General features: G+C 41.1%; 1 protein-coding gene across 1 annotated transcript; it reads right to left on the minus strand.

The window, feature by feature from the left end:
* Positions 1-5,326: 5,326 nt before the first annotated feature.
* LOC115149845 (CD209 antigen-like protein E) lies at positions 5,327-6,567 on the minus strand. The gene has a single exon (XM_029692660.1). The coding sequence runs from the start codon at positions 6,494-6,496 to the stop codon at positions 5,684-5,686; it is 813 nt and encodes a 270-aa protein (XP_029548520.1). The 5' UTR covers positions 6,497-6,567; the 3' UTR covers positions 5,327-5,683.
* Positions 6,568-13,826: the final 7,259 nt, after the last annotated feature.

A 13,826-nucleotide genomic window follows, 5' to 3' on the forward strand; every position in this document is an offset into this window, starting at 1 on the left:
CAGACAACAACATCCTTTCTACCTCTTCCCTTTCTACTTGGTGAAATTCGAACCTGCATTGCCTCTCCTTCATGATACAATCTTTTATAAGGGTATATGACATGAAGTCATCAGTTGGAATCACATTCCTCAACTTGTCCACATTGCCTGTAAAATATTAATTAAAGTAGTTTGCGATGTCGAGTGGTTTTGTAATAAATATACCCGGTGATTCAACGAAAGAGGCGGACATGTTCGAATTCCTACCCATAATAGCGTTCAATGTTCAAGACCTGTACCAATTGTGCCTCTAATCCATTCAACATTAAGTCTTTACGTTGTTTTGCTGGAATATGATTCTGAATGTAATCTGCAACTCCACCCCATATCTATTTCTGTCCCTCTTGAACAGAAATAGATAAGTCTGCAAGTTGTGGATGGCGACTTGAGATTTTCTGTGAACACACTGAAAAGTAATTTGACACTGTTTTGATCAGTCAGCACACATTTGGATTATAATAATGTCAAGACAGCAGTTATGGGAGTTAATGCGGGAGTTTGAATTTATTTGAAACAGCGATAATGTCAGTCTGGTAAGTTGATGCTAGCATGCACAACAGGTTCTGTTTCCATGTGCGTTTGGGGTTCAACCATTTACTCTATGTGGTTCAACATAGCTAACTTACTGTTTCTTAACAAAGCAATTTATTTTCTCGGCTATGGTTTGTGTTGTGGTCTTGGTTGTTCTTAGTCGAAAGAAATGTAACGTAGATCACTGCAGTGTTTGTCCTGTCTGAAATCTGGCTACCTCGTCTTAACGTTACCTTAGTTTGATTTGTGCAATGCAAATGAACGTGATTACCGTTGCAGTTTTCCAAAATGTGTTGGTTTTAAACGTAACATTAGCTAACTAGTTATGTTTTGTGTAAGAAAGTATGATTATAATGGCTGTTCTGATAGCTGTACTTCTGTACAAAGTATTATATTGCCCTATGTTGTCATCTAGTGGCGAATATGGGTACTGTAGCTTTTAATTTTCGAACTTTCGGTTCAGAGCTATTTCCTGTCAGAACAATCTGAGAGACAAGCCCTACTTTTCTGTCTTACTAGGCCTTGGTTAAAGTCTGTAAGTATTTTCGAGTTATTAGAACATGCTTTGCTAATTCAAATTGTGTTTTCAGAATATATATTTTCTTTACATGTTTATTCTAGTTTTTTAGAATAACTGTAGAATGTGAACAGGGGTGGCAGATAGCCTAGTGGTTAGAGCATTGGGCCAGTGACTTCAAAGGTTGCTGGATTGAATCCCTGAGCTGACAAGGTAAGAATCTGCTGTTCTGCACCCGAACAAGGCAGTTAACCCACTGTTCCCCGGTAGGCTGTCATTCTAAATAAGAATGTGTTCTTAACTAACTTGCCTAGTTAAATAAATAAAAAAGTAAGTGTAAGTTCTGATGATGCTAATTGTGCTCATTCACTTAGCATGCTATCTATTGTTTCGTGACGGAATATAGCTTCTTTGGTTTTTGGATGTATCAAGCTTTTTTAAGTGTTCAGATATCTCTTGTGACAGAGCTAAAACATATTTATTAAGATATATGGAAATGTAAATAGTGACTTTTTCTCATACATTTTCTCCTTTCTGTATCTGTTACAGCTTTACAAACAAAATATATTTTACTAAAGATTCTTAACGGTACCAATGCCTCCTTTATTGGAAGCTTGTAAACTGTCTGTCAAGCTATGTAGCTTACACTTTGTGAGGGCAGAATGCTGGGCATACCCATTAGCTAACATTACAGTCTTACGTTAGCTCAGGTTACTTAGCTAGCTAAGCTTAATTGGCTATCATAGCAGCCAAGGCTGTTCTCTAATTTAAGTTTGTGCATATTTGTTTGTGCTCCGATTACACGCAAGTGTCTAGATCAACAGTTTACACATGATCACTTCAGCCTTTAGTGAAAAACCTTACTTGGCAAAATATAGCAAGCTAGCTAGATTTCGTCACTTGTTGGTTAGCTACCTAGCTAACGTTAGCTGGTATAATGTTACATTAGCTAGCTAGCTACTTAGCTAATCAAAATAAAACCACATTAATTGGCTAGCTAACTTTTTTTGTCCTGTTGGTTAGCTAGCTACCATTCAGCTGACTAGTGTTAGCTAGCTACAGAGGCTTTGCTGCTGGACTTTGTACAAGTGTAACAGTGTAGGTTCCGTCCCTCTCTTCGCCCTAGCCCGGGCTCGAACCAGGGACCCTTGCACACATCAACAACTGACACCACACGAAGCATCGTTACCCATCGCGCCACAAAAGCCGCGGTCCTTGCAACGCAAGGGGAAACCCCACTTCAAGACTCAGAGCGAGTGACGTCACTGATTGAAACGCTATTAGCGCGCACCACCGCTAACTAACTAGCCATTTCACATCGGTTACACAAGCAAGCTAATGTAAGCTAGTTAACAACCTGGCAGTCCTACAATCTAAGCTAGATGCCCTCAGTCTCACACAAATGATCAAGGAACCCACCAGGTACAACCCTAAATCCGTAAACACGGGCACCCTCATAGATATTATCCTGACCAACTTGCCCTCCAAATACACCTCTGCTGTTTTCATTCAGGATCTCAGCGATCACTGCCTCATTGCCTGCATCCGCTATGGGTCCGCGGTCAAACGACCACCCCTCATCACTGTCAAACGATCCTTAAAACACTTCTGCGAGCAGGCCTTTCTAATCGACCTGGCCCGGGTTTCCTGGAGGGATATTGACCTCATCCCGTCAGTCGAGGATGCCTGGTCGTTCTTTAAAAGTAATTTCCTCACCATCTTAAATAAGCATGCCCCTTTCAAAAAATTTAGAACTTAGAACAGATATGGCCCTTGGTTCACTCCAGAACTGACTGCCCTCGACCAGCACAAAAACATCCTGTGGCAGACTGCACTAGCTTCGAATAATCCCAGCGATATGCAACTTTTCAGGGAAATCAGGAACCAATACACGCAGTCAGTCAGGAAAGCTAAGGCTAGATTTTTCGAACAGAAATTTGCATCCTGTAGCTCTAACTCCAAAATGTTTTGGGACACTGTAAAATCCATGGAGAATAAGAGCACCTCCTCCCAGCTGCCCACTGCACTGAGGCTAGATAACACTGTCACCACCGATAAATCCACAAGAATCGAGAATTTCAATGAGAATTTCTCAACGGCTGGCCACGCTTTCCTCCTGGCTACCCCAACGCCGGCCAACAGCCCCACACCCCCCGCAGCTACTTTCCCAAGCCTCCCCAGCTTTTCCTTCACCCAAATCCAGATAACAGATGTTCTGAAAGAGCTGCAAAACCTGGACCTGTACAAATCAGTTGGGCTAGACAATCTGGACCCTCTCTTTCTAAAATTATCAGCCGCCATTGTTGCAACCCCTATTACCAGTCTGTTGAACCTCTCTTTCGTATCACCTAAGATCCCTAAAGATTGGAAAGCTGCCGCGGTCATCCCCCTCTTCAAAGGGGGCGACACTCTAGACCCAAACTGTTATAGAACTATATCCATCCTGCCCTGCCTTTCTAGTCTTCGAAAGCCAAGTTAATAAACAGATCACTGACCATTTCGAATCCCACCGTACCTCCTCCGCTGTGCAATCCGGGTTCCGAGCTGGTCAGGGGTGCACCTCAGCCACGCTCAAGGAACTAAACGATATCATAACCGCCATCGATAAAGACAGTACTGTGCAGCTGGCTTCATCGACCTGGCCAAGGCTTCCAACTCTGTCAATCACCGTATCCTTATCGGCAGACTCAACAGCCTTGGTTTCTCAAATGACTGCCTCGCCTGGTTCACCAACTACTTCTCAGACAGAGTTCAGTGTGTCAAATCGGAGGGCCTGTTGTCCGGACCTCTGGCAGTCTCTATGGGGGTACTACAGGGTTCAATTCTCGGGCCGACTCTTTTCTCTTATATATCAACGATGACGCTCTTGTTGCGGGTGATTCCCTGGTTCACCTCTACACCATTCTGTATACATCTGACTCTTCTTTGGACACTGTGTTAACTAACCTCCAAACGAGCTTCAATGCCATACAACACTCCTTCCGTGGCCTCCAACTGCTCTTAAACGCTAGTAAAACCAAATGAATATTTTGCCAAAAATCCTCCTTCACTCACGCCACCAAACATACCTCGTAAACAGTCTACTGTCTACTGTAAACTGTTAAAGGAACTAGATCATATAAGGTAGAATTGTGCGTGTATTAGTAAAGGCCTGTTTTAACTGTTGTGTTTGTAGAATAAGAACCTATCTTGGGAAGTATGTTCCATGATGTTCTTAGGACACAGCCAAGAGCTGACAGGCGAAACCTGTTGCTGGGTAAAAGGCTCCCTCTGTCATTCGAGATCTCATCTTCCACCTCAGATGGTAGGGTCGACCAGCTCCATTATTGCAATTCTTGTTAATAATAAAGATTGATTGTTTGAAGAAATAACAAAGACTCTCCTGATGATTCAAATTTCCATTACACCAATGGTTGTAACGCGATTCTGATCGAACCAAATATTAATACATTGAGCCCCTGGCCTGAGAGGATGGAAGTTCAACATGTAGATAGATGTAGTATGTTAATGTTCACTAGCTGGCCTGGTGCAGCGTTGCCCATGAAAGGAAGTTCGGCTAGCAAGCAAGCCTTTTAGACAGGTAGCCTAGGACAACAAAAACTAAATGCCTGTACTGTATGATAGAGTCATAGACCGTTTAGGCAACATGAAAGAGGATAATGGCATTAGCATTTCTCTACAAGTAGGGTGAGCCAACATGTTTGTTCTACTTACACATACGCACAAACCACACACACACACACACACACACACACACACACACACACACACACACACACACACACACACACACACACACACACACAAACAAATGTGTAGCTGAATTTCTTCTGCTACAGTGTCTTATTGTCTCAGCCTTAGGGCTATATCACGGTGGCAAGGCATATGAACTAACAGGTTATAGAGCAATTTTCTATCATTGCCTGTGATTTTATCTGACAGACTCAGTGCTTTAAAATCAGAGCTGTAGAATGTTTCTGGGACTTAACATACTGTATGTGTTACTAGCCACCAATGAACACGAAACTGTCTTACCAGGAAGACTAGGAATAACAAGGTGTGTTAATGGCTGTTGATAAGTTTTACGTGCACGTCTTGTAAAATGGTCTTAAAACTAAAGTCATCTCACATCTTTATTTTCAGCTGTCTTTTAAAATCTGTTTCCTCTTTCTTTTGTGATAGTGTTTGTACTATTTGTAACACCTCATTTGAAATAAAGACACTGAATAATTACTGAACTAGACTATTGAGGAACTTTATTCTGTTGTAGAAAAGGATTAGGAAGTTGAAGTCAGATGTATTGATAGTAAAGAGTGGGTGTGCTGAGAACGGAGATGTCCACTACTTATTAGATAACATTTTTGAAGCAGTTTTTTTTAAAGAAAAGCATCCATACTGGATTTGTGTGAAAACATTTATTGAAATATTTATATTTTTAAGATGTCTCTCCAAGAGATATGTAAGTGTTACCAAATACATGCAACTTAAGAAAATCATTCTAAATGAAAAAGAAAACTTAAGCACTGGTATGTTAAACTGGAAATAAATGTGAGAGATGCATAATTTGCTGTATTAGCTATTTTGTTTATAGTTCAGTTACAGGAAGGCAATTTTCTCACATATCCAAAAGTGCAATTCGTTGCACGGTGCATCATGCCAGCCGTTGTCTGTGGTAGAAAGATCGGCCCATCGCGCAGCACAATCCTCCTCCATTCCGTTCTGATTATTAGGCTGTTCCCTGCCCCAGTACCCTGTGGTCACTGCTGTGCCGTCCACCCACTTCCAGATCCCTTCTTCAACTCTGTCAGTCAGACCAATCCAGAACGTCTCCTTGCTCAATCCATGGATAAATACATATTTCTCTCTGCTGTTTATGACCACCAGATCTGCTCCTCTCCTCAGACAGTCCTCTCTGCTCCCCTCCCAGGTTTTCATCTCAGTAGAGATGAAGTAAAAACTGGACTTGTAATACCTCCATCCCTGTTGTGTGTGTTGTTCTACCACAGAGATCTTTGCTTGAAGATCGTCTCTTTCAACCTGGAGCTGGTCCCTCTCTTTAGTCATGGTGTTGTACTTGGTCTGCAACTGGGCTTGTTCAGCTGAGGAGTTGGTTTTATAAACTAAGATGTTCTCTTCAAAACTGCCCATCTCTCCGTTATAATAGACAAACACGCCTATGATCCCAGCCAGTAGGAGAACACACAGCAGCCCCAGACACACTGCAGCATCTCTGGTGGATCTCCTCTCTGAGCTCTCAGTACTTGGGTTTGTAGCCAGTGGTCTACTCTTTGTGGAGACGTCTTTTGTCTTGCTTCTGGAGTCATGAGAATTGATGGTCTCTTTGTTGGTATAAAGATCCTCAACATTGTCATTATCAAACTCTACATTGGCGTAGATTTCATTAGACATCACAATTGTCAATAACAGTTTCTGAGATTGTACCTGACAGACTCTGCTCTAGTTTCAAGCTGTACAGTGTGTCTGAGACTTAACATATGGACAGGAAAGTGTAATATCAGGAAGACTATAAATAGCAATGTTTGTGCAGTCAAACAGAAGTGTGACTTTCTTCCGGTGTCTTCTGTGACTTCTCTGTTGTCTTTTAATATCTGATTCCTGTATTCTGTTGTAGTAATGGACTGAGATGTTGTTAATGCATGTGCTCTTGTAATTCATTGCTGTATGATTGTCTTGCTGTAACGGTTGTCCAAAGGAGTCGACCAACGTGCAGCGTGGAATATGTTCATCTCGTGATTTATTTACTCAGAACACAATAAAAGTAATGAACAAAGAAAATACAACCGTCACGTTCTGTAGACACACAAAGCAATACAAAAATAAGATCCCACAAACACAGGTGGGAAAAAGGCTGCCTAAGTATGGTTCCTAATCAGAGGCAACGATAGACAGCTACCTCTGGTTAGGAGCCATACTCGGCCCAACACAAAGAAATACAAAACATAGAATGCCCACCCCACCCCACACCCTGACCTAACCACATACTCCCTCCATTGATCTTTTTAAAGATTCAAAATATCTGACAGTAGGCCAAGTCAGTTGTCTCTATAAGAGTATTTGCCATTGATCTAGTTTATATTTTTGTTGTTGATATCACTTTATCTACTTTAACAATCATCAGCGTATATGATATGTGAAAAAGCTCTGACGAAGGCCAAAAGGCTAACAAGTAAGCTCAAATAAAAAAGCCTGTACTAGCAAGAGCAGTCTGCGGGTTTCGTATTGTTGCACCTGTAACAAGATAACTCGGATGTGAGAGTGCTTGTTTTAATTGTATATCTGACACTTATTTTAAGTTCTGTAAATTGGGAAATTGGTAAAATCGAGAGGCCCTCCAAACCAGCCATTTGTAATTAAAACATGACTCTTCTCAATTAAAATCCATTCATCCGATGGTGATGGTATGCTTTGGACATTCGCTGTTGTCCCTATTAAAAAGCGTCGGAGATGAGTCCTTCATCAGCCATAACAATCACAGTGTTGCACTTTGAATGTTGAGTAAGTACCAGGGCCTTCATTGAAATGCAGGGTAGTTGGCTACTACTGCTCTGGAGCAGCTAAAACAGTTGTTGGCTGGCTGCAGCTGTTGTGCGCCGGGCTCGGTATTTATCTAAATCGGTTGGTGCCAAATTAGCTTTACCGCAGTGAGCAAAACCACTACGTTCAAGAGAACTGGTTACAGATAAGGGATGAGATACAGATACAGACATGTGTAGTAGCACGCATAGTAAAAATGTAGTGCCGCAATTTATTGCCGTTGTCGACAAAGGTACAGATAGGCTAGACTAAAAGTTAAGGAGTCATGTAAAGCTTCAGACACAAGTGCTGTAACTATCGTCTATCATCTCAAACCCCAGATATTTGACGTGTCTTGGCAAGTCACATTTACAGTGACTGTCTCGTGGCCTGAGTGAGTGGGTGTCTGAGAGCTTTAAGTTTAATTAGGTTCTCCTTCACAACACACACACACTCCACCCCAATGATAGGCTATTGATATGCTGGGTAATTAAAATGAATTGACCTGTGAAATGAACGTGGCCTTCAGCAGGCCTGAGATGGATGGATGAGATTGAAACGCTCATAATATGGAATGAGAAAGTGAATAGATGAGGGATAGTGGAGAGGTTATGGAAAGGTTGGCAGGTAACCTAGCTGTTAAGAACAATGTGCCATTAACCAAAAGGTCGCTGGTTTGAATCCCCGAGCCGATTAGGTGAAAAATCTGTCCATGTGCGCTTGAGCAAGTCCCTTTACCCTAATTGCTCCTGTAAATCGCTCTGGATAAGTGTGTCTGCTAAATTATTAAAATGTGTAAATGGTTATGGAAAGGTAATTAACTCTCCTGTAGTCATGCTGCCAATCAATCCAAGACGTATACAATTTTAGAAAAACAGTATATCAGTATACCGTTGAATATGGTGTGAACCCAGCTTCTGTAATGTTTGCTGTAACATCTTGATGTCTATTTGTGAATACACTGTATATGTTCAACAGATATTCTCTGTTGATTTGAAAGATTTACCAAAGAGACGCATGAAATCAAGCTCAACAAAAACTCTATTCAGGTATGATTTGAAATTGAGCTACTTGGTTATGTAACCGAATTCTGTGTCTTGAGGGGAGAAACAAAGAGGTTTCTGCTGCTTCTCCACTAAGGTTAACATTGTGCATGAACATCCATCTCTGTTTCCTATTGCAATTTATGGGCAGAATGCAGTGAGCTAACACACACACACACACACACACACACACACACACACACACACACACACACACACACACACACACACACACACACACACACAGAGGAGAGCAATTATTTTTACACTACAGTGGAGACCTCCCAGAGAGTTGGACCAGAGGCTTAGGCTGCCCATATGATTGATGCTCTGTAGTTGAAGAAGAACTAATGAACTTTCTATATTTGTTGCAGGACCCAATACTGTTCTCTGTCTCCCAGGTATACGAATCAATGGGAAAGCAGCCTGATGGCTAGGCTAAGCTATTGGCATGTCATGCACAGAGACTTCATGACATTGACAGAGAACCCACTCCTCTTTCTGACCCCCGGCTGGATCTTTGCATCTTCTCTTGCTGTTTTATTAGTTCCTATGCTGAGGGGAGGTGGTTTATTACTAGTTTATTACATGGTTTCATTAGAAATAGTGACACTTAGTTATATGCCACCTATGCAGATGCATTAGACAGCCGTAATTCAACAGTGGCCCTTTTATTGCAACGCACCTATCTAGTAGGCTACATAAAAATTATGCATTAACCAGTCAGGACCTTGAAGTACACAGCAAATGACTGTGTTATAGACCAGTGTTACACTGTTGAATGAGAACAGTGTGAAAAACATTAACATGCATTTCAATTACAGTAATCGTACAAACACATGTCAGGTATATCCTAGGTTAGAGATAATCAACTAGATTCAGCTGTGGGCCGATTTATTTCCTGAGCGGATGGTCAGGGGGCTGGAACATAATTATAGACCCAACAATAGTTGGTTGAAGCTCATTAGTTGAACCACATACCAGATTTTTTAACTGTGTCGTTAGCAATTTAGTTTTAAACATATCCCAGTTTAGGTCACCTAGCAGAATGAACTCTGAAGATAGATGGGGTGCAATCATTTCACATATGGTGTCCAGGGCACAGCTGGGAGCTGAGGGGGGTCTATAACAGGCGACAACAGTGAGAGACTTATTTCTGGAGAGATTCATTTTTAAAGTTAGAAGCTCGAACTGTTTGGGTATAGACCTGGAAAGTAAGACAGAACTTTGGCAGTCCTATCTTGACGGAAAATGTTGGAGATGGAAATCTCAGAATTTTTGGTGGCCTTCCTTAGCCAGGATTCAGACACGGCAAGGACATCAGGGTTGGCGGAGTGTGCTAAAGCAGTGAGTAAAACAAACTTAGGGAGGAGGCTTCTGATGTTAACATGCATGAAACCAAGGCTTTTTTGGTTACAGAAGTCAACAAATGAGAGTGCCTGGGGACACGCAGGGCCTGGGTTAACCTCCACATCACCTGAGGAACGGAGGAGGAGTAGGATGAGGGTACGGCGAAGTTGTAGTGGAGAAAACAGTCCGATGCTGGCAAGTATTATCCAGGCTAAAAAAAGAAACGTCTGGTGTCTGTGCAGAAGGAAAGGCCACTAGCAGTGGCTAACAATGGCTAAATAGCTAGTAGCTAATTAGCTGGCTAGCTGCTGATGGAGGTTATGACTATAAGGTCAAAGGAAATAGCGGATCCGTGTCAAATTGGGTGATACGGTTTACCGGAAGGTATATTTAATTTAAAAATAGAAAAGAGATTGAGAATCAATTGAAAAAAGACGAAAAATACATGAGAGGACGACAAACCGTGTCTGTACTGCTAAACCATCTTGGATTCAGCGTTGATGGTTCCGTGCTCCTTGAAAGAGCATTGAATTTTATTGACAATTTCGACTCATTTTTAGAATATCGTCAGTTCTTAAAAAGGGACGGCTTTCACCCGAGCACGAGAGGAGCTAGGATGCTGAGTGCTAACATCAAATAGGTACTACAAAATTATGATATATCTGTCCTTGCCCGCAATAGGTAACACTCATTAACTATTGTTTTAACCCATGTCCTCATTCGAAGCATAGACCTAATGGTTCAGTTCTAGACAATTTTGTTTCTAATCCAAGTTAGGCCAACCCCATGGTATTTTCTAATAAGGGGTTACCTGATGAACATGGAATGTTCATATTAGAGACTACGTCTCATCTGAAATCCCACCTTGGGACTGGTTCTGTGTCCTGTGTGAATTTAAGTTTGCTCCCTCTAATTCTCTCTCTCGCTCTCTTTCTCTCAATTCTCTCTTCGGAGGACCTGAGCCCTAGGACTATACCTCAGGACTACCTGGCCTGATGACTCCTTGCTGTCCCCAGTCCACCTGGTCGTGCTGCTGCTCCAGTTTCAACCTGCGGCTATGGAACCTTGACCTGTTCACCGGACCTGTTGTTTTCGACACTCTCTACCGCACCTGCTGTCTCTAACTCTCAGCTATGAAAAGCCAACTGACATTTACTCCTGAGGTGCTGACCTGTTGCACCCTCTACAACCACTGTGATTATTATTATTTGACCCTGCTGGTCATCTATGAACGTTTGAACATCTTGGCCATGTACTGTTATAATCTCATACCGGCACAGCCAGAAGAGGACTGGCCACCCCTCAGAGCCTGGTTCCTCTCTAGGTTTCTTCCTAGGTTCCTGCCTTTCTAGGGAGTTTTTCCTAGCCACCGTGCTTCTACATCTGCATTGCTTGCTGTTTGGGTTTTAGGCTGGGTTTCTGTATAGCACTTTGTGACATCGGCTGATGTAAAAAGGGCTTTATAAATACATTTGATTGATTGATGTAAATGCTAGAAGTTTGATTTCAACAATAGATTTTATAGTTACTCTGGCTTCTCAAACCAACGCGGACATTCTGGTTATAACTGATTCTTTGTTAAATAAGTCTATACCAGACTCTGGTGTGTCTCTGACTGGTTATAATGTTTTTAGATCTGATAGAGTTGGCAGAGGAGGGAATGTCGCCATATACATAAAAAGCAACTTAAATGTTTCTGTTTCCATTAGCACCTCTGTCCCTAATCAATTTGAATATCAAGTCCTAAATGTGGGCCTTGGTAATAATGCCGATTTGACACTAATGGGAATTGATTGCCATCCCTCAACCTCCTTATGTGCTCTTAACAAATTATCTGACCTGCCGTCTAACTATGCTAAATCCAAATGATTAAAGGTGGGTGATCTTAATCTGGTTTGGTTGATGCCAGTATCTGATGGGCTGAAAGATATTTGTACTGAGCTAAATCTAACTCAACTGTTAGATTTTTACTCAAGTAGTATTTTACTGGGTGACTTTTACTTTTACTTGAGTCATTTTCTATTAAGGTATCTTAACTTTTACTCAAGTATGACATTTGGGTACTTTTTCCACCACTTCTAATAGACTCATAGACTTTATTGTCATTGAAACTCTTTGATGTCTATGACGTACTAAGTGCTTTGCTAAAGATTGACGTTAAAAAATCTTACTGCAGCTCTCTGCCCCACTTATTGCAGAACCGCTGACCAATTTCTTTAATTTGACAATTGTTTCTGGTGTTATCCCTAAGATCTGGAATGAGGAATATGTCCTCCCCCTATATAAAGGAGGAGATCCTTCTGACTTAGATAACTACCATCAAATCCCCAAATGATCTTGTCTTTCCAAAGTTGTAGAATCCCTGGCCAACTGTCAACTAATAACGTTTTAACTTCTCACTCTATTCTTAATGTGCACAAATCCGGTTTTAGACCTGGACATAACGCCGTTTCAGCTGCTACGCTTGTTTTAGATGATGTGTTAAATTGCTTAGATCATAAAAATCATTGTGCTGCCTTATTTATAGACCTTTCCAATTTCTTTGACACTGTTAACCATCATACTCTCATTCAAATGTTGACTGAAATAGGCCTGGATCAGGCTTCTTGCAAGTGGCTTGACAATTCAGAGGGGTTGGGTTAAGTGCTGAAGACACATTTCAGTTGAACAACTGATTACGTATCCCCCCTTTTCCTTTCCTTTCCCTTATCTGTCAGACAGGACACAATGTGTGATTTCGGATGGTGTTAAGTCAAGGTTCCTGAATATTACGAAGGTGTACAACAGGGGTAAGTATTGGGACCTGTTCTATTTACAATTTATATACATAATATTGTTCTACAGTGCATTCGGAAAGTATTCAGAGCCCTTGACTTTTTCGACATGTTGTTATGTTACAAACTTATTCTCAAATGGATTAAGTAAATCTACACACAATACCCCATAACGACAAAGTGAAAACCATTTCTTAGCAATTGTGGCAAATTTTTAAAAGAACTAAAACAGAAATACCATATTTACATAACTATTCAGACCCTTTGCTATGAGACTCGAAATTGAGTTCAGTTGCATCCTATTTCCATTCGTCATCCTTGAGATGTTTCTACAACTTGATTGGAGTCCACATGTGGTAAATTCAATTGATTGGACTGGTTTTCTGATCCAAGCCCCTACTTTTTTTAAGGTACTGTATCTGTGACCAACAGATGCATATCTGTGTTCTCAGTCATGTGAAATCCATAGATTAGGGCAATAATGCATTTATGTCCTTATATGAACTGTACAAATTGTTGCATGTTGCGTTTATATTTTTGTTCAGTGTAAATAAGATTGAATCTGATGGTCAGAGATGGAGATGTCTCCCTATTTATATGTTAGGTGGGGTCAACATAATGAAAATGTATATATTACAAAGGCCCTGCCAGCTTCAATTCCATCCAACTTTTTAAATAAAATATATGGCCTGCTCTACTGTCGTGGCAAAATTTTTGAGACTGACACAAATATTAATTTCCACAAAGTTTGCTGCTGAAAATATCTTTAGATATTTTTGTCAGATGTTACTATGGAATACTGAAGTATAATTACAAGCATTTCATAAGTGTCAAAGGCTTTTATTGACAATTACATGAAGTTGATGCAAAGAGTCAATATTTGCAGTGTTAACCCTTCTTTTTTAAGACCTCTGCAATCCGCCCTGGCATGCTGTCAATTAACTTCTGGGCCACATCCTGACTGATGGCAGCCCATTCTTGCATAATCAGTGCTTGGAGTTTGTCAGAATTTGTGGGGTTTTGTTTGTCCACCCGCCT

The sequence above is a fragment of the Salmo trutta genome, chromosome 16 (assembly GCF_901001165.1).
Source record: "Salmo trutta chromosome 16, fSalTru1.1, whole genome shotgun sequence".
NCBI lineage: Eukaryota > Metazoa > Chordata > Actinopteri > Salmoniformes > Salmonidae > Salmo > Salmo trutta.